A 26,316-nucleotide genomic window follows, 5' to 3' on the forward strand; every position below is an offset into this window, starting at 1 on the left:
TGTGTGTGTGTGTTTTGTTGTTTTTTTTTTTAATATCTACGAGGCAGTACTTAGTACTACTTACTTTCTGCAGCATTCATAGTTCACACACTCATTTAGTGAAATGAAAAGAAACATTACACTGGTTATCTAATAAATACTTACCAAAAATTCAGAATCTCATCTTCAGGAAATTAATAATGGTTTTGTATGTTGTGTTTAGCCATCTGAATTTTTTCTGTTGTGAATATAAACATGTAAAGGCTCTAAATATGTAATCTAAATATGTAATTATTATTATAAAAATTTAATCTTAGAATCTCAGAAATCTTTCCAAGCATTTATTAATGGAATTAATCAAATCAATCAATGTTGCATTCTTGTGACAGTGTTATTATGTGATGATCTTTCCTTTTCTGTGCTTTTGTGGAAGTGTGTAGTATTTGTGCTTTCATTATTCCTTAGCTATTTCTTTTACGGTTTGTTTTCCAGGTTGGCTTCATGAGTTAGGAAAACGAATAGAGTCTCCTTACTATGACAATAATACACTAGGAGGCCCATCAATCAGAAGTGCCTATATAGCTGCCCTATATTTCACCCTCAGCAGCCTCACAAGTGTTGGGTTTGGAAATGTTTCAGCCAATACTGATGCTGAAAAGATCTTCTCCATTTGCACAATGCTCATAGGAGGTAGGTACAATGCTAAGCATCATATAAATTGTTTTGGGGATAGAGGAAGTAAAATAAGAGCAGAAACTTTGACAGGTTTTAATTTTTAATAACAAAAAGAAGGGAAAATATATTATTGTTTTAAACTGAATAAACTCTGTCATGCAGGCTTGTCTCCAAGCCTTGAATAGCAACAGAAGTCATCATCCAATACAATACAAACTCACCCTATTATTAGTGGGTGCTAAGGGTGCACAAGGGAGCATCTGCCTTTTGATTATGTGCCCAATACAATCCCAGTCAGTCAAATAATAACTGCATGCTGAACTCCAGTTCAGATCCCACAACAGCCCTGAGAAAAATGGCAAAGGGAGGATGACAGTCCAAATGTGAATCTGATCGTGCACTGTAATGTATCCATATCTGAAGGGTCATCCCAGAGAGAAGCAGAAGAGACAAAACAGAGATAGGTGAAATGTTGGGTGAGCCGCAAGTGACTCCAGTGTAAGGAAAAAGCCATTACTATTTATTTATTATTTATTACTTACTTATTACTAAATAAATTTTTCCACATCCCTACTTCAGATTTGATTCAAAATTGCAGTATACCTGGAGCTCTTAGTTAAATCTGTAAACTGATATTGATTACTTAGTGCTATTGTCAATTCCTGCTCAGGAACCTTGGCACACTCATGAGCTAGAGGCACCTGCAGAGCTTAATAAGCCCAAGCCATTGGAGAAGGTGCCTGCAATGTTCTTTTTAACCTTGCTCTTCCACTTCCTACTCAATAAATAAATAAGTAAATAGATGTTCTGTTTTATAGTATATACATCACATCTCAAATATGTCACTGTGGCTACAAAGGGTAAATGATCCCTTCATGCTTTTTCTAATTTTTCTGGACATACTAGTAGCTATTTTCACCACCCAGTGTTACTAGAAGGTTTGTTTGCAAGGCATTGGTTGCTAGTTTTGCAGCATAAATTTTCTTGGCCAAAATTAAATTGACACTTTTAAACTTGGAATACAGGGAACATGATGAATAACCTGCAAAAGATATGTTTTCAACATCTATTAGTGTTAAAAATGCTCAGTGAATTATTTCCATTTTTCTCTATTCTGAAAATGAGTGAAATGATATAATGAAACATTCAACAATTTTGACAATATCACAAAAAACAGACAATTAATTAATTACTTTTGCTAGTGGCATAATGTTATGCAGCTTTAAAATACAATGCATTGTGGCTTTTACTACATAAAATCTTTTGGTATGAAGGAAGAAGTATTCATTAGTGTGCCCCGGTGGCACAGGTGGTAGGAATGCCGCATTGCAACACCGGGGCCCGGGTGTTTGAATCCCCTGTGGCGCAAGTGGTAGAAGTGCCACTCTGCTACACAGAGGCTCGAATCCCAGGGGTTGGACTCAATGATCTCTAAGGTCCCTTCCAACCCGTACGAGACTGTTACTATTACTATTACTATTACTATTACTATTACTATTACTATTACTATTACTATTACTATTACTATTACTATTACTATTACTATTTATATGAAGAAATCAAGAGATATTCTGAGTAAGGAAATGATGAATATTTAATTCACTTTCATATGGAAGAGCTTTCTCAAACCTAATAGAATAGAATCTAAAAGTAACTTCTATTTAGTCAAGGTAACAAAATTTCTTTTCCATTTCTTATATTACTGAATGTTAGATATAATATGCTTGTGCACTGAATAAAGTCAACTAAATGTAGTAAGAGTGAACCAAAAAGTCTAAGGTCTGTTCAAGGGCAGCAGAAGAATGCCTTGACACCTGGTAGGGAACAGGAAACTTGATACATCCAGGTAAGAAAGAAGGGCAATCTCTTTTGCAGATGTTTTCCCCACAAAATTTATTTTAGATTACATTTGAGTAAATCAGCCTACCAGGGAAACATGAAGGAGTTGGCACTGCTCTGAAATCTATTAGGAGTAAAATGCTCCTCTGTATACTTTAGAGTATCATGTATTTGCATTTCTTAAGGCATGCTTTGGTGTGAGCTTTTGTCTTATATTTAATCTTAAGATTTCCTAGTGGAAAGTGAGGAAAATAAAAACTCTTGAGGAAAATAGAGGTTTTTTTAAAGTAATCATACCAAACCATTAGTTTATTATTATTATTATTTATTATGAAATTTCAGGTAGAATGGGTAGTATGATTTGGTTTGGCAATAGTTTTTAATATGCATCACTTTCTTTTGGAATAAATTCTCACTTATTCACTTACTTAACCTTACCATAAGACAAACACTATTATGAGGATAAAACATCTTATCCTTTGTTCTATTTCTTCCAGTTGGTGACAAAATTTACTTATTAAAATTTAACCAAAATTCCTATGATACCATACCCAGCATTTGTATAATATTAATCAGGTTTATCTTCCTACAGATCTAATTGTTTTGTATTGTTTTGTATGTGTTCTAAATTTTATACATAATCTTTGAGCCAAGTGTTTATGCTTTTGTATTTAGAGATACTGGAGGCCCATCCTAATAATTCTAGTCATTTTGGGAATCAAAGGTGTTCCTCTGATCCGTAAGCAAGAAAAAAATAACTTAGATTAACATTTAAACCAAGTACACTTTATGAAATGTGATTCCTATAAGTTTTAAATTGTTTTGCTTCCTTTTAGAGGACGAATTACTTTTTACTGAAAATAAAGTGGATCAGTGATTATTTACTAAAGAAATCTAATTACTATTACAGCCAGGAATAAATTATTAGTATAAGTTGTCTTCCAGTGTATATATTCGAAGATAGATAACAACACAGTCCTTAATAATACATCAATAATAACATTGCCAAAATTCCTATGCTGTTCAGCTCCTAACCTTGAAGCCTATGGGAGATTGACACGATTTTTGCTTATGCATCCATAATCGAGTGTTTCATACCTCCCCACTTTTAAAAAGTGAATATCATGTACTCAAAACACAGTGCTACACTGTCTTCAGCCTAGCTGAGTTATTTCAGCCCTCTCTGAATACTTGTATTATATATTTTTGTTGGACTCAGTCTGTAAATTTTCTGCACTCCAAAGCAAAGAATTTTCTGCCCTTTTCAACCACAAGAAAGAATGATTATCTATCAAAACATGTATTTTCTTCATACTACTAACCTTACCTCTGCCTGTTTACCCTCAACTTTTGTAAATTGCCATACAAGGTCAACATTTTGTTTGTCTTATTTATAAGCCAATTTGTTTGCTACTCTGAGGAGTCTGTCTACTCCCTTTCAAGTACTGTAAAGATAGATGTCCCTTAGGAGAAATAATCAAGCTCTTGAACAGTTTTTTCAATAAACAATTTGTAAATGTGTGTGTTACTTACCTCAGGTCAACACCATATGACTGACAATATAGTGGTAAGTTTTCCTGCTGATAATCAGCAAACATATTTCTGCACAGGCAAACCTAGGTGATCTGTGTCTTCAGGCATTTCTTCAGTTTTGCTTCTGGTATTTTTATTCCCAAGCTAGTCTCCAACTGTAGACAAACTCCTGGAAGACAAAACTTTCTGATAAACATTTTCACACTGTATATGACATTCTGTCTTGATTCATATATACTCTGTAGTTGTGTATTTTTGCATGAATTCTCTGAAATCTATTACTATCTATTTGGGTGTTAACTGCTCATTTGACTCTAATCCTTGTCCTCTTAGTTCCTTATTATTTCCTGAATATGCCTACTTGCATATATTCATCTGTTTTCTTTTCACTTAGGCAATAGACTTTATTTGACTTGGACATTCTTCTGTAGATAGCAGCAGATGTGACTCTATCCTGTCCCATGACTCTGACTTTTAGTGACACACAAAAAAAAATGGAAAAGAATAATAATATGAACACTACTGCATTATTTCTCATGGAAAAGAAATTTTATTTATTAATCATAAAACTTCTACGAAAATTGTGTTTACCTTTTATGTTATGTTAATGCTCAACAAGTCTCTCTATAATGCACATAATTTCTGCCTCCCTAGCTCTGATGCATGCCTTGGTGTTTGGAAATGTGACTGCCATAATTCAGAGGATGTACTCAAGGTGGTCCCTTTATCACACAAGAACCAAGGATCTGAAAGACTTTATACGGGTCCACCACCTGCCACAGCAGCTAAAGCAAAGGATGCTTGAATATTTCCAAACCACGTGGTCTGTCAACAATGGAATTGATTCCAATGAGGTAACCAAATGAGAATGTTTGTGTTTGATAATTTTGACTGCTGATTTGGAATTAGGGAGGGGAATAATTTTCTATTCGAGATTTTTTCTTTTTTTTTTTTGTGATACTACATATGAAAGACAACATTCCTAAAATTAAAGCTGTGATATTCCAGGACTGTTTTCCTAGAAGCTACAAAAGATAGAAAGTGCTCAAAGCACTATTTTATAGGGCAGACTATCAGCTTCAGAACACTATCTTTTGACATATTCTCCAACATTAGCTATTCATATTTGCCAGCAGTGAACAAGATCCTATGTGCTATATGCATGAACATTAGCATTGTTTGGTCTCCATAAGCATTCAGCAAGTGTTGATGAATGTCAATGGGTGCCATTTTTCCCAGATGGAGGAATTCAGTGCCACACCTTTGCTTCATCCACATTTCCATGTCAGACACATAACAGAATATTGTTAAGAACATGCTTTTCTTAATTTTGCCATCTTCTCATCTTCAAACAGATATCTTTTAAAAACATATATAAATACAAATCATTAACTTTTGGCCAAGTTACAATGGGAATATGCATAGAAGTAGGACTAAGTAAGACCATGTGGTGTTTATTTTAGTTTCCATAGATACTTCCACTGAATATACACTTTGTCAATATGCTTTCTATCTTTTTTTGGTATACAATTATAGCATCATAAAAAAGTAACTGAGTATTAAAAAAATAAAAAAAATAAAAAAAATAAAAATGCTTGGAAGCATTGAAAACTCTATATAGAGTTCTTTCTGAGTTCTTCACTTCCAGTGGTTTGACCATAAAAGAGGCAACAAAAGTCTGTTCATGACTTTTGTGCAATCTTTTTAAAGAAAAATTAAGCTAAGTTCACTTTGCCTAGTGTACATTAATGTATGTGCCCAAACAGAATACCATGTTCTAACAAATGAGAAGAATTCAGACAAGATCAAATTGTGTGTTTTTGTGGAAATTGTGCATCTTAACGCAACGATTTCTTCTTCATAAAGCCATATTTTTATTCATGTTTTTCTAGGAATTTGTGAGTGTTTGTCAGTACAGTGATTTATTAATACATAATGCATGTATCTTATAAAACAAGATATGAAAAATATCAAAGGAAGATTTTTGCCTCAATATGACATGTGCAGTAATACTAAAGTAGATCAACCCTACAAAGAAAAAAAAACAAATTCAAAATTACTTTGGACTTTTTTCTCCTTTTCACCTTTTTTTCTTCTTTTTTTTTTTTTTTTTTTTTTTTTGACAGCTTTTAAAAGATTTCCCAGATGAGCTGCGTTCAGACATCACCATGCACTTGAACAAAGAGATTTTGCAGCTCTCCCTTTTCGAGTGTGCCAGCCGTGGTTGCCTCAGGTCTCTGTCTCTGCATATCAAAACCTCCTTCTGTGCTCCTGGGGAATACCTCCTTCGGCAGGGAGATGCCCTGCAAGCGATATACTTTGTGTGCTCAGGTTCCATGGAAGTCCTAAAGGACAGCACAGTGCTGGCAATTCTTGGTATGCTCATGATGATAACTTCAAATTTCCAAGGAAGGCAGCTATGTTAAGGCTAACTTTAGTGAAAGAGCAGAGACGTCTCCAGAATGAGAAATCACTACAGAACTGATGGCTTAGTTTGTCCTGGTAGTCTGATGAGAAAGAGAATTATAATTTGTTTCAATTTTAATCTACTATTCATCTATTAATTTGCTATGATCTACACTGAATCATTTAGTTAGTTCTTTCTTTTTTGCCCTGCAGAGCTTACATTTCTAAACTGTTAGCTGTATGATACTTCACTTGTAATCTGATTTTCATACAATTATTCTCACTCTCCTTTGTATATAAAGAAAATGTTTACAAGCTTTTGGTGTTTGCTGCTTTCTACCAAATTGGATTGCAGCATGTTGAGCATCTCAGAGCATGCTGAATGTTCCTTAACACGTTACAAAAAATAAGTGGCCAGTCTCCACTAATGCTCCCAAATTAAGGTAATGTAAGTCTAGTCTGTTTCTGATGAATGCATGTGAACACCGGTTTTAGAAGAGCCACTTGGTGTAAAGCAAGCATTGTTGGTTCTGCTCTACCAAGAGCTACTTCTACAATCTAATTCATTCTGCTAGCATTCACCTGAGTATATTAGGACAGAAAAAGGCCAGAAGTACTGTTCTGATAAATTCAGTTTAGTTTGCTAGGTGAGTTTTTTGACTTATCTAAAGTAAAACATCTACATCTGTAAATTTCAGTGATAACCTCAGTTAATGCCTATTAAAGAGATTTATTTTATCTTCAGCTAGAAAACCATCAGACTTGTCAGAGTTAACGTTTATAAAATGTTCTTGATATGCAAAATTTTACCATAATATAAATAATTAATTATGATCTTAACACTTTTTTTAAGATTTAGATGCATTCTTATTTCTAATTACTTTTAATATTCTCATAAAGCAGAGTTAAATAGAACATTTCCTTTTCACCTTCTCTCCTGCTTTGCGGGATTGCACTAGACAGTTGATAACACTCTCACTAACAAGCAAGACAGCAATAAGAGATGCTCTGATTGAATACAGTGGTTTATTCCTTTTGAGACTATCACTTTCTATCTAATAACGATAATTAATATAATATTGGTGTATTATTTGAACATATATCCTATCTTTGTTTAAAAATATTAACCATAAGTGATTGAGAATATATCCACGGAGAGGAGAAAATTGTAACTTTGCAGTTGTGTAACTGTATTTGTAACTACCAGGTATGTAATCAAACATGTTTCTTCATAAGCCCATATAGATATAGATATGTTCTTCAATGAAAAAAAGAGATACTAATGGTACTACTAACCCATGACAATAGCTTACATTACTTTGTTTACATAAGAAATGTTCTTATTAAGGATACAATCATCTTACTCCCACAGTAATTCGTAAGTATCTTCAGCTTACTAGCAACAGTCTTTGCTATGTGATTTTCATTCAAAATTAAACAAAATTTAGCTTATATCAGATCAACCTTGACGGCATACAGACTGACAATATTTCATCGTAACAATGATTAAATATAATTGTAACTTTCATAGAATCATAGAATGGATTGGGTTGGAAGGGGATTTAGGGATTGTCAAGTTCCAACCCTAGTGCCACAGGCAGGGCCACCAACCTCCAGATCTGGTATTAGACCAGGTTGCCCAGGGCCCCATCCAACCTGGTCTTGAACACCTTCAGGGACAGAGCACCTACATCATCTCTAGGTATCCTGTTACTCTCTTTGTAAAGAAGAATTTAACAGTGTTTATATACCTAAAAGTTCTAATTAAGATGCTTGGAAATGGCTTTGTAAAACTTGAAATATTTTTCCCGTGTCTGAATACAAATGACTAGCAGAAGATTAACCTTATCTGCCATCTGTTTAACATACTTGAAGAAATTTTTTAAAACTTGGTTCTGTTAGGGGGAAGTTCTTTACTAGGAGAGTGGTGAGGTCCTGGAACAGGCTGCCCAGGGAGGTTGTGGATGCCCCATCCCCAGAGGTGTTCATGGCCAGGTTGGATGGGGCCCTGGGCAACCTGATCTAGTAAATGTGGAAGTTTGGTGGCCCTGCCAGGCAGGGGGGCTAGAGCTTCATGATCTTTGAGGTCCCTTCCAACTTGGGTCATTCTGTGATTCTGTGATATTCACAGTGAAAAGTAAAGGTAATTTATTTCTTAGTTTCTTGGTTTATTTAATTATGTGAACAGTGCAGCATGCAATGAGCAAACAGAGAAATATGCTACTTTGTGATTTATCAGATCCACTGTTCTTTAACACTAATTCCTATTAATGATAACTGCAATTTTAAAGGCACATAAATGTGTGTTTATTGATAGGGTAAAAGAAAACCTCTGCATTTGTAGGGCTTATGATAAGCATTTTTGAGAATGTTTTACAATGTCCAGGTAAACAGAAAAAAAATCAGAAGTAGTATAAAGCAAATTATCTTATTTAAATAGCTTCAGGATTGGTTGTCTGCTTAGCTTAACTTATCCTTCAAGTGAACTATTTCCTATATAATATCCAGCTGAAATGACACACTGTATTAATTTTCAGATTTTACTGTCTTCACTTGTTAGTCATTAATCACAAAATAATAAAACATTAGAAGGGAACTCTGGAAGTCACCCAGTCCGAGCCATGGTTTGTGTCAGCTTTGTTCCACTTTCTTGGGATTGTGACTTCTAGTAAATTAAGTTCTCCAGTTCTTGATCATCTTGATGACTCGTAAATCCAAAACTGGACATGATATTCCTGATGTGATCTGACAAGTGATGTATAGAGGGGAAGTGTTGCTTCCTTGAGAACTGCTTACTCTACTGTTGCTAATGCTGCCCAGGATGTTCTTGGTAACTCTGCTGAAAGGGCACATAGTTACTTCATTTCCAACTTGTCTATGAGGACATCCATATTTTTTTAGCAGAGCTGCTTTCCAGCTAGCCATCCCTCACATCATTCTGCCAGAGGGAAGTATTCCATTCCAGGTGCAGAACATGGCATTTATTTTTACTGAACTTCATCATACATTTTTTCTCCAGCTTATTAAGTTCCCCTGAATAACATATGCTTTTCCCTTCTTTCCCTTCCCTATCACCTACTTCCGCAAACATATGGTCCATAAACTCACCAAGAGTGCACTCCATTGCGCTGTCCAGGTCTTTAATAAAGACCATCTGCAATAACCTTTAAGAAAGACCTCTGGTCAATGAGAGGTCTTTGGATCTAATACCTCAGATCAAATGTTTATGTAAGCTGTTCAATAGAAAATGTTTGTGTTCTTCAATACATGGTCAGTTGTCCATAAATGAAAATAAAATGGCTTAAGTATCCATCTTTTTTATTGACTGAAGTGGTATTGAGTTTCACTCTTTATTGTTTTCCAGTACAATCAACATATATCACAAAATGTAACTACACAGCTACAAGCATCACAACCTGCAAATGTTTTACAGTAAGAATTCTTAGTAAAAGTTTAATTTGAATAGAGTATCTACATTTAATCTTGTTGTTGTTAGAATCTCATGTTAACACCTGCCTATTCAACTGAAATAAAAGAAAGAAATAACAAGACGGAAAAATCTCTTTTTCACTTACAAAATTCCACCTGCTATTAAGTACTCGAATAAGTCTTACATTTTTTGTGTACTTATTGCTCCCTTGAATGAGGTAGTTACATATCCATAAATTAGTATTTGTACCTCTGGTTAATTGCATAAAAAACTGTTCCTTAAACAAACAAAACAAAACAAAACAAAAGGAGAGAGAATCAAAGGAAAACAGGCAGCTCTTAGAAAGCAATACTTTTGAAAGCTATTAATTAAAAAAATTCATTATGGTCTATGGGTTTTAAAACTTAGCAATTGCTAAACCGAGTTATGGTAATATCTAAACAGTAGTCAAGAACTACTTTGCTTTGAAGTTGATTTTTAATTTTTTTTTATTTTTTATTTTTTTTTTAGGTAAAGGAGATTTAATTGGAGCAAACCTATCCATTAGGGATCAAGTCATTAAAACAAATGCAGACGTTAAAGCTCTAACATACTGTGACCTCCAATGCATTATCCTCAAAGGTCTTTTTGAAGTACTCGATCTTTACCCAGAGTATGCTCACAAGTTTGTTGAAGACATACAGCATGATCTCACTTACAATTTAAGAGAAGGCCATGAAAGCGATGTAAGTATTTTTAAACATCTCTGCAGATATTTACTTCAAAGTGTTTTTTATGCTTTACCCAGTAATCATAATTGTATCACAGTAAAGAAATAATACATATATAATATATACAATAACATACATATATTTATAACATACATATATGATATACACTAAAAAGGCCACTTGTTAAATTTGTTTGATAATTCAGTCTATATTAGTTGTTGATCTGTCAGATCATAAATATAGAATATATTTTGTGTCTCTCATTTTTCAGTAGAAAACATCATTTGATAGTGAGCATTCTTCTTGATTATTTTGTCACTTTTTTCCTTGCGTTTACAAGTAATTCATAGTTATATAAAGCAGATGTCCAAGTAAAGATATTTTATTTTATGTTTTCAAAAATATCATTTGCCAGTCTAGTGAACTTTCATTATCTTGAAATTAAGAACATTTTTATATGTTCCATACAAGAAACAGTTCTTTCTCATTCTACTTGACTAGAGTGTGTCTTTGCATTGCAATTGGAAACTTAATATGAAACAAGAAACAAGAAGGACTTCAGGATAGATTTATTTTCACTGAAATTATGTATCAAATGCACATTTAGATTTTAATACCAAAAAACTTTTATTGAAGCTCTCCTTTTCTGAAGTATCGTGTGAATATATAGCAGTTGTGAGGCCTAGGTTAACCAAATTTTAATAATAAATATGGTCAAGTTTTGTGTTTAGTCTTTGTGTTGTGCTTCTCCATATTCTATAGAGAGAGGCAGCGCTGAAAGTGCATGCCTAGGGACAAGATAGGATATGAATGTAGTGCCAAATGCTTTGGCAGACACTAAAATTTGTGCAAGACTCAGAAATTCTCTATCTTCTGGGGCTGTTATCCTCCATGTAGGATAGGCATCCACTCCCTGTTACGAAGTCTGGTCTGCTTCTTGGCTGGATGGTTTTGTCTCAGTTCTTTTATGTATGCTGAAAAATCTATGGTTTCATATACCAGTTACATACACATCCATCTTAATAAAATCATGGACAGCTCCTTCCAACTGGAGATAGTTGAGTGATACACAGATTTACAGATGAGAATGAATCATGAGAGTACAGAGTAAGATCTTCCTCACCCTCACTTCAGATGGGGTTTAAAGCACTGAAGAAAATATTACAGAACTTTTACTGCTTTAAAGGGGAAAATATTTTTATAGTATGTGAATATGCACTATATTTTCATGGAATATGCATATATTTTCATCCTTTATTTTAAAATTAAAGGAAAATAGAAGAGCCTGACCCTGGTCAGTGTCAGTGCATCCAGTGTCACAGGCAAATATAGAAGACAGATAATGGTTTATCTCAGCATTACTTCTTCCTGCATTCTTGGGTTAAATAAGCCCAGCATTGCCTGGTATTAACTAGTGTTGCTTTCATAGCTGAACTTATCTTGTTCAAGCTCATCTGATTTCTGATCCAATCACTTTACTTGTCAGTCAGGATGAAGAGCAGATATAGGTGGAAAAATTTGCTCCACCAGATGTGTTCTCTCCAAATAAGGAGCAATGGCTATGTCAGTAACAGAGCTGCCTGTTTGCTTTGCAAACTTAAAGGATGCAATTCCTAGAATATACCATATCTTCATGAATAAAACTTTCACATAATGTGTATTAACTGATAGTTTACTCTCTCAGAATATTAAGAAGAAGGCTTTCAGAAATAAAATTTAAAATTTGCTTGTATGAACATATGCCATCTTTTAAATATGGTACTATGACTTGAGAACTGTACTATGGGAGAATTTGGCAGCTGTGATACTATCTTGAATTCTCTAAGATAGGAAGATTTTGCTTTTGTGTATATATTAATTCTGCAGCTTTATGGAGATTTTAGGATTTGAGAGTTTTTCCATGGTTTAACAATAGATTGATTTTTTTGAATAAGTCAGTTTCTCTCTCCTCTTCATTTAATGTTTTAAATGAATGTCACTTTAATGCCTGAAAATTTATCAGTAACAGTATTTACGATTAGCTAAGGTACAAAGTGAAAGAGTATTTCCCCACTTGGCAAGTTCTTTTCACACTAGAGTTGAGTGAAATGCAGACTGAAATAGGATGACTTACTAAGTGCCTTTTAGACCTTACCTAAAACATTATTGCTGTTTTAGTCACAGATAACCTAAACTGCCTTAAGTTGCAGATTTCCAGTCATCAGCCTCTCATTGCACACAAAACTGAGTGAGAGTTTCAAAGTGAATGGCAACCAGGTGGACCTAAAAGGGACAGAATTAATTGGGAGTTTCCTGATCCTGGACTGTCAAAGCAGGATACTTAACACCAGGATGTGTAAATACCCACCATACAGAAATTTCTAGGATTATTTTTTTCTTTTTTATTTGCTTTCTTGGTTCATTTGGAGGTTTAAAAGAATGCATAAGGATGAGATGCATACACAGTAAAATCTAAGTATGATGTAATGGTAGTAAAGGCTCCTGACTCCATATCTATGACACTTTTCAGTAAAGCAAAGAATATCTGTAAGCAGTACCAAGAAGAACATGCAGCTATTTGGTTATAGAAAGATAGAAAATGTTGTTTAAGTAATTTTTAAAGAAAAGATCGGGAGTTTTTCAGTACATGAACTGGCAATTGTGTAATTTTCAGCCTCTAATGAGTACCAGAAACTGAAAGGGAAACAGAAATAAAGTTTCGAAAGGTCTTAGTAGTAGCTCTGAAGACAGAATTCCTTCAGCGATTCATGAATATAACATTTAATGGGTGTGCAGTCACACTAGCAGTACTATTATGTCATCTTTTCATATATTCTTATTACAGCAAGATGTGAATTAGGAAGAAGTCTTTGTGTTGATTACATATTTTCTATCCTTTATTATCTTTGCCAAATTTTGATGAAGAAATTAATTCCTGTAGATGTACAATATAATCTCAGCACAGTTAGAAAAAAAACTAATTTGTTTGGCTGCTGAAGTTATGACATTAAAACAATTTAGTCATGCTGGCCTCTCAGCCAATTTTTCTAGGTCTCATAGTCATGAGATAGTTTGCTAGGTGACACAGATTTCAACATCCCCTCACCCACAGGACTTTTTGCACAGTATACTACAGACTGCATACACAGCAGGCAGAGAGTCAGATGTCTGATTTGATAAAGCTAGGCAGTCAGAAGTTGTTTCTTTCAGTGTGAAATACAATTATATGAAAGAAATTGCAACTAATTTTTGCTATCCACCAGCTCTGGAAAATGTTTTAAAAAGTAACAGATGTTCATAACTTGTTTTTATTATATTTTAAGAAACTTAGGTAAGTATTTTCACAATATCTTTGTTGACATGGTAACCATTTGCTGTCACTGTGAAGGTTGCTCTGAAAGCAATGCCTTCTTTTTATTATGATAGCTCATGATGTCAGAGGTGCAACAGATGGCAGTACAGGGGCAGTCTGACAAAGTGGTGTCTATATGAAGTACATATGAAGCAAAAGTGTGGAACTGAATTCCTCCATGCAGAAAAAGTGTTGCCCATTAGCTTTAATTGACACTTGTGGAATGTTCATGGAGACCAAGTTGTGGATCTTAGCACAATAAGGTGAGCAGTGCATTTCATCAGTGACGACAGTGACCTGAAAGACAAGCCACATTCCAGATGGCCATGCACAACTGTTGTGCCATGAAATGAACAGTGCCTCAATCAGCTCATTCACACAATTCAGTTAACTGTGACCTGAGAACTGTGTACGAAGCTTCAGTGCTTTGAAAATGATGGTGGCAATATCAGGTTGTTCCCATGAAGAACAGAAAGAACACTGTATACAAATTTATCAGGACCTACTAAACCAATACAAGGTGGAAGGTGACAGTTTTCTGGATCTTATTCCTGGATTACCATTCATGAGAACTGTTTTCACTGCTATGAACTGAAGTAAAAATGGCAGTCTATGGAGTAGCGACATAATTCCACATTGCAGAAAAAGTTCAAGATTTAGTCCTCAGTAGGTAAACTGTTGTTCATTGTCTTTTGGGATAAGTAAAGCGTGATCCTTCTGGATTTCCTGGAACCTGGAAAACCATCAACTCTGACTCCTACATCTGACTGCTGTAAGCTGAAGGCTCATATTTGCAGAGTCAAGCCAGAGAAGATGACTGTCTCTCTCTTGCAACATGGTTATGCAAGGCTCCATACCAGACTGTGGAGCACATTGGCAGGCTTGGATGGACTGTCCTGCCATACCTGCTGTGTGTCTGGATTTGGTGCCTTTAGATTTCCATCTGTTTGGGTCAATTAAAGATGGACTGTGTGGACAACATTTTCATAGTAAACATTTTCCTAGTGAAACAGTGAGTCACTTCCACTAATGCAGATGTTTATGAGCACAGCATGCAAACCCTTGTTCACCATTAGAGAAAATGCATACCTAATGGTGGTGGCTATGTCAAAAAATAGTATTCTGTAGCTGAGAATTTGTTCCAACAAATTATTGTGGTTATTGTACCTATGGTAATTTCCATGGAAATAAATAGGTGACATTACTTTCTGAGCAACCTACATAGTCATTCCATGTGTCTGCACAGAAGTGTCACAATTCATCAAAAAGAAAACAGCAAAGGCCAGTTACAGCCAGACTGATGCAAAGTGCAAGAGGCTTCCTTGACACCTATGCTAACCCTCAAGCTGTAATGAAGTCCCAAAGGAAAATAAGACACATGCAGGCATATGCATCTTTGACTCACCAGAGCACTATCCGTATGTGTCATTTTCTAAAAGAAAGGATGACATACCTGAAAATTCAAACATATGTATTTGTAGACAGGATTTGTAATTAATAACTTTATACTTTTTCTTTAATAACTTTTAAAGTAGTATTTCACCTCTTACAGAGAGCTTTTCTGCTCCCTACCCTCAATGGAAGACATGCTGTTCTGAAAGAGGTGAAAGTACTTCGATGGAGTGCATTCACAGTGTAATTAAGACAAGATGACAAAGCTCGCACTAGAAAAATGGTTGTTTCTTCCTTCATTTGGGAACACTCTCTTAGTGTAGCAGTGAAATTTTTTTCCCATTGTCTGACAAAATTGGGCTTGATGCTTGCTCTTTGGAAAGGCTGGTATTTAGAAGTTATTAAATTTTAGTGACTGAATTGAGTTTGTTTGTTTGTTTTCAATACAATAAAGGTCATGTTGCTATTAGCAATACTGAACACATTACAGGAGATAACTCTCCTTTTCTCTGGGAAATCTCATAATTGGTTAAACCAGTTTTTCTTAAAGGTGAAAAAGATCTAAGCTTTGACAAAAAACAGATGGCAGTTTGGGAAGAAAAAACATATTCTACTCTGAATAGAGCTTTCTAGCTTACTCCAACAGGGAATTAACCTTGTCTTTTAAAAGCACATGTGTAATTCCACTTTATGCTAGACTGATTAATTTCTGGACTTCCATCTTTCTTTGTTTTGTCAGCTTATGCTTTTTGTTCCTGTCAGCAGAAAAAAATTGGATGGAGCAAGAGATATTTTGAATGCATGCAAAAAAATTATCTGAAAGTCTGCCTATCCACAGTCTGGTTTTCATCCAGTAGATTATTTATTTAACATAAATTGATTCTTGCCTCTTTAGATTTCTAGATATTGAATTATAGCTCTTTTCAGTGTATGAATGTTGTTATTCAATATAATACAAGTTCCACCTCTTACATATTTCACTGTCTATTATTTACCAGTAGTAGAATCTGAGTAACAGTTCTTTTTTTTTAATACATTTTTACTGTCTGCATTTTAAATAGTTGTGGTTTTTTTTTAAAGAAACAGATCAAAGTTATTCTATTTTCAATTTTATTCATATGAAGGAAAAAAGAATAAGGATGCTTTTATGGAAAGAGTTGTTTCTGATTTTGGCAAAGATAGCAAGGTAAGAAAATGTGACAGAAACTTCAGGCTACATGATGACTTATTCATGTGCTTAACTTTTGCAACAACAACAACAACAACAAAAATTAGTAATTTGGAGAGTTATTTTTTGTGTTTGTAATTAAAACCACATATTTAAATATTGACTTAAGAACTATTACTACACTGCTGTATTTAGTCATAATTCATCCACTCCAGACTAAACTACAGCTCATCCAGTACACTGCAGAGTAGTAAAAAGCTGCAAAATATTTTTCAAAGTGAGTACTTCTCATGTATTTCCCAAATAATTTCAACCATCTTTTTGACATGGAAGATGATTTTGACGTATTACTTACTGTGTAAAAAGAAGTGGCTTATGTTAGAAAATTTAGCAAGCAGTACTTATGAATATGGTTGGTAAACTCTGAGGAATGCTTGCCATTTTTTACATCATATGTGCTATTAATATAGGTGTGACTCACTGGTGTTTATTTTCTGTGGTGTAGCAAGTACAAATGCTGCAAAATGAGGGACCAGTCCAGCATTTTTGTGTGTGTATTTCTCTGAAAGTTCTGTTATAACAAGTGGGATACACAAGTGGATAAATCAGAAAGCAGAAGAAAACTAATGCTTTACCTTCATTATAATTATGAAAAATAAAGCACGTTAGATTGCTCTTAATTACCTGCACTTGGCAGCCACACAGAACAAATTCCTGCTGTTTTGTTAGGGTGACTAAATTAAGTGGCTGATGGCTGCACATCTGCTGCATTCTGCCTATTTCACACTGAATTCCCATTTCTCCTTTTCACGAGGTGCACTGTGAAAACCCCACATCTTCTCAGATGGCACAGTATATGACTGAATGAATGTTCTCCTCTTTATAGTTAAAATCACTATAAAATCATGACCATACAATTAATACTGACACATCTCCTGATGTGATCACTGGTGTAGGTTTCTTACCTGCCTGTATGCATGCACTGCTCTACAATAGTGTTACTGTGAAATATTGCTCAGCACTTTTTCACATTGTACAATTTTCTTATTTTTTTTCCCTCCATCTCCAAAAATAAATTACCCTGTTGCTGTGCTAGGCATACAACCTCACTTACACAGCTCAGTTTGCATATTTTTATGGAACAAGGCTCAGGATTGTAGTGATATAAACAGGCTGAAGAACCTGGGCAAGAAAATAGACCAGGTCTATTTTCTTCACCTGATTTTAAATGAGTGAGAAGTTTGGGAATTAGCTTCATGATCTAGTGCCTTGAAAGACATTCCACAGGTGTCCTACCTGTATTCATGCCACTAATCATGTTCCGGTGGATCTTTGGCTGTATTAGGTGGATACTATTTTCAGACAGTTGAGGCTGCTGCAGTATCCTCCTGCTTTTGTGGTTTTACAGTTCTTCTGTTTTCTCTGTCTGGCAATTAGCTGTATCAATCAGTATGGGAGCATGGCTCACCTGGATCTATAGCACAAGTCAAGTTTCACTCCTTTTTGTTATCTATCTGCTAACACATAAAGCCTGTTTACTTGCAGTCATTGATGCCCATGATGTGTGGTGCCTTTCAGTCATCTGTTCACTCAGTGCCCCTCAAGACAGGAAGATGATAATCTCACTAGCCTACTTCTATTAAATCTCTCAATATGGTATACCAGTGAGAAATAATGTAATAAAGAAACACATAATTCAAAAAAGGATGGACTAATATAACATTTTTCTTTCAGGCTTGGTGATCTTCTCATTTTCTTTCCTAGTATCAGGAATTTTTTACTGTTGGTATGTTCCAGTATCAGTTCTGTAGCCTTCAGACTTTCTAATATTTTCAAAAATAACAACATTATGTTCCATGCCATTTATATTATCATTTTTTCTCTCTCTGATAGTTCATTCCTCTGATCTGTGGTTGTATTCCTTTTAGAAAATTCATCTTACTGTAACTTACTGTAACTTACTCATTTTTTCCTTTTTCTTTTTTCTTTTTTTTTTTTAAATTATTTCCTGCATTATTTTTTTTCAAATCTTTTCTATTTTAAGCCAAAACAAATAGAGTGTTGGCAGTAAGGATAAATCCCACAAGATGCTGAAGAGGCTGAAGGGAAGGAGAGAAAAATAGTCCATTTAGTTTTGTCTAGAACTATAGTATATACGTGCAACCCATCTTAAGATGCTCATCCTGTGAGTGCTCTCTTACTTCTGAGAATGGGAAAAAAAAAAAAAAGAAATTATCATAATTTCTTAAACATATAACAGGCCTATTAAGTGCATATATATATAATTGAGATGTTCACAACTGTGTGTTAGAATATTCTAGACAAACACAAACAATTTTCATTGTAATTAGATTAAATTTTTAGTAAGCAGTAAAAACTACTTCTAATTTTAGCTTTTGAGTCACTTTGAACACTTCATTCTCATTCATTTCACTTCCTGGGATTATTGAATTCTGCATCAGATTATAAAGCTTAAACAGAGGTTTACATGTTGAAAAAAAAAATCAGGCTAGAAAAGCAGCTTATTGATGTTTTTAGACACTGGTATGAGGGGAATATAAAACAGCGTTAAACAGTGTTTTATCCATAAAATGCTCCCATCTTTCAAAAAGTATTGATTTGGAAGTTAACCATATTTCTATTTTACTTACAGAGGCATGGATGATAAATATTTTCCAACGTAATTCATTGTGCCTCAGGACAATATGATAATGATATTATAACTTTATGATTTTTATATACTCTATATTTGTTTCTGCATTGGAAAAAGAGGGGAATAATGATCTTAATGTACCTCCTGCCTCTCAACAGTTTGAAAGTAAATGTCTTTTTTCTCCATAGTTGCTTTAGTAACTGATATAGCAATGACCAAAAAGTGGCCTTGAATTTAGAAGTGTTCTTACTGTAACCTGTCCTTTTATTATTTGTAAAGTAAGACTAATTTATGAAGGAAAGGAAAATACCTCAATGCTTTCTTTATGATACACACTCTAGATATGGTCTATCTAGTTATATACTAGGATGGAAGGATGGCTTATATGTTAAAGTTCCTATATCAGTAAAATATGTAAAATTAGATATGGTCCAGTCTTTGAGCAAACTGCTAATAATCAGTGCAACTTATGTGTCAAATACAAATTCATTCTCAAATTTATTGTGTGCATTTCTTTTAAAGTTTGTATATTTTTGGAATAGCTGAGGTTGAAAGAAGCCTCTGAAGAACAGCTTCCCCTCTGCTCAAAATTATGAAATCATATAAAAGTGAAAAACATTTTTTAATATATAAAAAATGTACTATTTTACTGATATAAAACTAAATACTGGAATACATTTTTAATCATCTGTACTTTCACTCAGTAAAGCCAGAGCTACAGAAATTAGCTATACAAATGTAACTGGAACCTGAAAGCTCATACCCAAGACTCATAGATCCACACTGGTAAATTTTAATGACTTTATTATCAAATATGTAATTGCAGAACATGTATAGATACAGTATGTTTAGTACAGTACTATGTATGTAGTACTTACTTAGGAGTAGACACCATTGATGAACACTCTGGGGGATCAGGGAAAAAGAGGAAACAAAAAAAACATCAGTAAACAAAAATTTGTTTGCAGCTTGTATGTTCTCCACATATCTTATTTCATACCTTCTTAGATAAGCCTTTTCTGCAAATGGATCCAAAACATCACCTGGAAAGTAATGTTTGCTACAGAGCTAATTTATGTACTTTCCTCATATTTGTTGGCTGATGAGTAAAATGAAGTAATTTTTTGAGAGCTCACCATTTAATAACTGTTTTCATAGTCTTCTTCTTTCTATGCTTCTAAAAGAAGCATTAATATATTGCATATGTTAACCTGAAAGAACAGAATTAACACCTTATGGTGATACTATAGATTTAGAGACACTGCTGTATGTATGTAGAAAATTAAGGTCACCTCCTGAATACATTAAAGGCACATTTATGAGCTATTGAAGAGTGTTGGCCCAGGATTAACAAATAAAACCGAGCAACAGAATATCAGTCTAAAGCTGAAGCAGATTTTATGGATGCAGATTTTCACTGCCAGGTTGTTTTTTTGGTCTAAATAGTAAAGCTCATTGGTTTCTTAAGTGTTATTACTTACAGAGTGACAATACTTACGCAGGGTAAGGGAGACTGAATGAATCCCTTTGGATTGAAACTACTCTGCATTAATTAATCAACTTTATTTTCAGTCATTTTCTGTTCTTTCTGCCTTGGCTGAAATTTTATCTAAATTAATGTAGGCATATTTTCTCATATTTCAAGACTCCAAGAGAGATTTATTATTGTCATTAATATAACTATGACTCATAGATATTTTACAGTCTATTAGAAATGTTGAAAACATTGCTGGATCCTTTTCTTGGGAAGCTTTGGCTTTGGAACCTTTCCGCTGAGTCTTATGTTATGAAACTGTGATCTTGGCAATAATGCCAAAATTGTACTGGAATGCATATTTTTTTCAGGCCAAACACACTATTAATAAAATTTCTGTTGGATTTTTTTGTTCCCCTGAGTTATCCATGTTTCCCTCTGTGTTATAACTATGCAACCGTCAGTTAAAAAAGGTAGGCTTAAGGCCAAAGCCTAGACTCTTATTCTTGTTCCCAGCATATTTCTTGTGAAACTGACAGGCAAGATAACTAGTTTATGTGACAGAAAGTTAATGTTAGCAAGAATATGAATTCATATGGAGGAGTCTATAGGATATAGAGGACCAATGAAGATGCAGTCTGGAAGGCAATGGACTCATGAAAGACCATGGGCATCAACTTTTGCTGTTGGTTGGAAATGCAATGAGATTCAGGAATGACAGAGTTTTCACAAACCTTTTTTGAACTTCTTATACTTTTATTTTTAATACATTTGCAATTATAGAGAGATCAAAGAATTTTTTTGCTCTAAAAAATTAAATATGTTTTTTCTTAGATCAAAGATGTAAATTATTTTGATAGGTTTAATATTGTCATTTTTTATTATTATATGACCTTTGCAAACTTGCACTGTGTGAAAAAAGCTTGTAAAGTCATGTTCTTTCAGTGTTAAAAGAGTTTACATTGCCATTCTTCAGAGCTTGTCTCAATACAAAGTAAGAAAGGCTGTAACGTTCTGTGAGTCATGCTCATGAAATGTCTGAAATCAGGTATTGTGACACTTCACTACTTCTGACTTTTCTGTACAGTAACTTGTACAAAAATTAGGTTTTTATATAATTATTGTCATATATCACAATTTTTAGCCAACAATATTTGGTTTCTGTATCAGCTAGTTAGGGTTTTTGCTTTGTAACCTTGAAAACTAAAGCGTTTTTTTTTTCTTTTTTTTTCCCCCCCAGCTTATTGAATATATCAACTTAGTTTCTAAGCTATTGAGAACTTCTTAATTAATAAAGCTGTCAAGAGCTCTAAGAGCCTCCACACTCAGCTTTTCTATATTATGGGTTTATATGAAACACAAATTGCATCTCAGGGGAAGGAAATTATGATGGCTTTCTTACTTAACAAGGTTATATACTTCAGGTGATTTCTTCATATGCCAGGACATGACTTCTTGCCCTGGGGTGAAATCATGAGAATTGCTTTAAAACTTTGTGTATGAGTGCTCTCTTCCCAAAAGTTTTAGTTCCAAATATACCTAGCAACCAGATGTATGCTCAATTGCTTTTTTTAGTAGAGGTTAATATACTCATCAAGCAACCACCCAAACAGTAAAATATTCATTATTAAGAAGAAATTAGAACCTAGTGAGATTCAGCAGGGCCAAGTGCAAGCTACTGCACTTGCATTGAGACAACCCCAGGTACAGACTGGGAGAATTCATTGAGAGGAGACCTGTGGAGAAGGACTTGGGGTACTGGTCGATGAAAAGCTTGAAACAAGCCAATACCACCTATTTCCAAGGCTGCATCAAAAGAGAGGTGGCCAGTAAGGTGATAGACATGTTCACCCCCTCTCTTCGAGTCAGGGGTCTCGAATCCGACTATTGGAGAAGGTCAAGAAAAGGGCACCAAAAATGATCAGAGGGCTGGAGTACCTCTTCTGTGACAGAAGGCTGAAGGAGCTGTGCATCTATAGCCTGGAGAAGGTTCTAGAGAGACCTAATTTTGTCCTTCCAGTGTGCTTAAAGAGAATTTATAAGCAAGAGGAAGGCTGTCTTGACATAATCTGATAGTGACAGGACAAGGGGAAATGGCTTTGAACTAAGAGGGGAGATTTAGACCTGACATTAGGAGGACATTTTTTCCTCAGTGGGTGATGAGGTGCTGGAAAATGCTGTCCAGAGAAACTGTGGGTGCCCCATCCATTGAGATGTACAGGGCCAGGCTGCATGGGGTCCTGAGCAGCCTGACCTAATGGGTGGCAGCCCTGTGCATGAGAAACGGGTTGGAACTAGGTAATCTTTAACACCTCTTCCAATACAAACCATTCTATGATTCTATTAAATGATTCTATCATTCTATCTGTCCATGATTTCTAAGGCTTACCCAGAAAGTTGGACAAGGTTGGACTTCCTTATGGTTTATAACATTTGTCTCACTGATCTGACCTGTAATTGCTGGCAATACTGTCTGAATACTTGAAAGTAGGCAATTGGTAGAAAACAAAATTTGTTGGGATTGTATTTTTCAAGATCCTTTATGTTGTCTTCATCTTTGCTTTTCAAGGCCTTTTCAGAAGCAAGATACAATATTTAGAAAGTAGTATAAAGATTTACTTAAAATTAGAAACAACACTTGCACAGATTCTAGAGCTTCAGCTTGGTTCTGATCAGGTAACAATTCATAGGACCAGTCCTACAAACATTTATGAGATTTATGTGAATTTTTCAAGTTGAATTAGGTTAGGCATATAATTGAGTATTTTGAAGAAGAGGAAGAATTTTGAATTCAATTACTATGAAATATGTTAAAATCATTATATTTTCAATTGATATTATGTAAGTCTTTACAGAATGTGATCTAGCAGTAGGAATATTGAAGTTTTTTCCGCTATTCCTTTTATATGCTAAAATCTCTAAGCTTTTCCAGAAGTGCAGCCTGCCAGAGCAGTATACACCCAGTGCCAGATCTACTGTCTGTTTTAACAGTTCCATCTTCTGTCTCCTTTTGACCTTACTGTCAGTGTCTTCTTATTTTTATTTATTTGGTGAGAGAGAGTGTTTTAATTTGTTTACTTTTGCTTTGTTTAATTAACACCGGATTTGCCATGGAAGAAATTTATCAGAGCAGAATGGGACATAATTTTGTTTTTTAGGATAGAAGAGAGAGAAACAAAATTACAAAAGTTAAAAAAGAATGACATTATATCATCCAAATTTATGATTTATTCAATTCATGATATAAGATAATTAGTTATATGAAATTAACCTCCAAGTTTTAAATAAATTTATGAAATTTAAACTCCTAACGTTAAATATAAGATTCTTACATGGATAATTTGAATGCAATATGGTATGAATTTTCAAATGAAAAACAACAAAACAAAAAAAAAAGCCAAAACAAAACAAAACAAAAAACACCATCACTTAGCCAAAGCTAACCACAACAAAAAAGCTACTGAAATCCTGGGCTAACTTCAAAAGCTATAATAATGTGTTTAAGCAATGCAGATAAGGATAAAAGCTTAAAAATAGACTCAAGATCTCATGACAATTCAGTTTTTTGGTCATGTAGAATAAAGTACTGACAGCAGATCTGTGCAGTTTTTGCTGTTAATTCAACTTTATGCAGTAATTAGGATCAGTGAATGCTGAAAGCAGCTGCTTCCAAAAAATAAAATAAATAAATAAATGTAATCCTTACCTGTTATGCAAAGATAATAGATAAAAAGGAATCTGGGAAGAATATGGGGATAAGCTAATGAACCAGTTATAGAAACTATTAAAAATAAATAAAGAAACAAACAAACAAACAAACAAATAAATAAATAAATAAATAAAAGAGAAGTAGTGTGTTGTTCAGTAAAACAGTTATATTTAACCTAAGAGATTCTTTGAGAGTCTGTGACTCTCATGAATTAAGGGATTTGCAATAGCTCATTGAAAAATTTCCCAATTATGTAAAACTGAGGACTGAACATGTGAAGCATTAAGCTTTTCAGTGGTATGTTAATCCCTTACTATGTATTTGTATCTTTTCCATTATCATACAGTAATTTTGAAAGAATAGAACATATGGTATGTGTTCTTTTTTATCTCCTGGTATTGTCAATGCTTCTAAATAGGTTTTTCCTGCTTCCAAATGCTGATGAAGAACATTTGTATTCTAGTTTGATTTCAAATCCTTTCCAGAAAATGTATTTCATCCTTTTGACCCCTTAATAACATAACAATATTGATATATTTTAGGAGACAATTCTTAGAAGCAATTCAGTGAAAGTGTTTCTTTTCTGTTCCTACTTCCCACAATGGCAATAGGTATGAAGACACTTAAGAGGACAACATTCTTCTGAACAACCAAAATAGAAATTTACTTACATAAGCATTTAATGTGTTAGCACCAAATTTAGCTGTAGATTACTGACTAAAGGGGTTTATAACTTGAATTCATCTTAAATCATTGTACATCTAAGGACTTGCTTTATCTGCAAGTCCCCATAGAAATTCTTCTATTAAGGATTACTGACTCTTGATTCTGGAAGAATATTCAGATTACCAGCTTTTGAAAGAAAACCACTACTGTTTTCATATATGAAAATGTTATTTTCCTGTTTATAATAAGAAGTGATAAAGACTGCTACATTTTTAAGATTTTTTATATTAACTTATTAAACAAGTACAAAAGCAAATATGTTCATGGAAGAATTAAATGATTTTGTTTTTAGTGCATGATCTGTTATAGTTTTATCTAATAAAATTAAATTTAATAGCTGGTTTTACAAGACACCATGGCTGACACCGGTGGCGCAGTGGTAGAAGTGCCGCTCTGCTACACAGGAGGCTCGAATCCCGGGGGTTGGACTCGATGATCTCTAAGGTCCCTTCCAACCCACATGAGACTGTGAGACTGTGAGAAATTAAAAAAAAAAAAAAAGAATTGGATTATATGAGACCTTTTTTCTTCGTAGTGCAAAACAGGGAAAAATTGTGTTTGTTTTTCATCTGCCTTTACTGAAAAAAAATTTCACTTTCTTTTAAAAGACAACAATGTGAACTATTTTTCATTCTCTCTCTTATGTAAGAATGAAAAAAAGGATTTTAAATAACATACATCAGTGTGTTGCTGTAAAGATAAAGTTTTAACAGATTAAAGACTATGACAATTCTTCCTAGTTATTTACTCTAAAACATACTTTGAGTTAAAAGTACGTCCATGGTTTTACATTTTTACATTTGCTACCTGTTACTGCCTGCTGGCTTTTTCCAGGTTCTTGTGATTATCTTTTATCTTTCTCTTTAAAAGGTTGAAAGGAATACTTTTGCAGGAAGAGTGAGAAGGGAATTGTTATGAAAGGTTTTAGACTTGAGAACTCTTGAGCTCTTTCAACTGCTATGATATAAAATCCAGGAGCTTGTTTTTACATGAAAAGGATGTGTTGTTAAAAGTCACGAGCAAGAATTCTCATAGTAGTGTGTTAACATAGTTATAGAGCTGAAAGCCTAGCTAAAAGAAGACAGTGGGTATGTGGGAACAACACTGGGAGATATTCATGTAGTTATTTCTTTGTTTCTGTTTTCAAGATGTAAAACAGGAATGTACAGGTAGGCTCAGAAGAAAAATTTAAGTGAAGTGAGAAGAGATCATTGCTTGCATTACAAAAAACAAATGAAAAGTCCTTCTTAAAGCCTGAAGCAGGCAAATTCATACTCCAGACTTACTTAAT

The 26,316-nt window shown here is 34.2% G+C and overlaps 1 protein-coding gene across 1 annotated transcript in view; it reads left to right on the forward strand.

Moving 5' to 3' along the window:
* The window catches only part of KCNH8 (potassium voltage-gated channel subfamily H member 8), a 150,768-nt gene that overhangs the window by 108,660 nt on the left and 15,792 nt on the right, over positions 1 to 26,316 (forward strand). The window contains exons 8-11 of the mRNA XM_015854013.2: positions 472 to 669; positions 4,681 to 4,880; positions 6,153 to 6,402; positions 10,373 to 10,587. Of these exons, the coding sequence (XP_015709499.1) occupies positions 472 to 669; positions 4,681 to 4,880; positions 6,153 to 6,402; positions 10,373 to 10,587 (863 nt within the window). The remainder of the gene's footprint in view (positions 1 to 471; positions 670 to 4,680; positions 4,881 to 6,152; positions 6,403 to 10,372; positions 10,588 to 26,316) is intronic.

This window comes from Coturnix japonica, chromosome 2 (genome assembly GCF_001577835.2).
Source record: "Coturnix japonica isolate 7356 chromosome 2, Coturnix japonica 2.1, whole genome shotgun sequence".
NCBI classification, from domain to species: domain Eukaryota; kingdom Metazoa; phylum Chordata; class Aves; order Galliformes; family Phasianidae; genus Coturnix; species Coturnix japonica.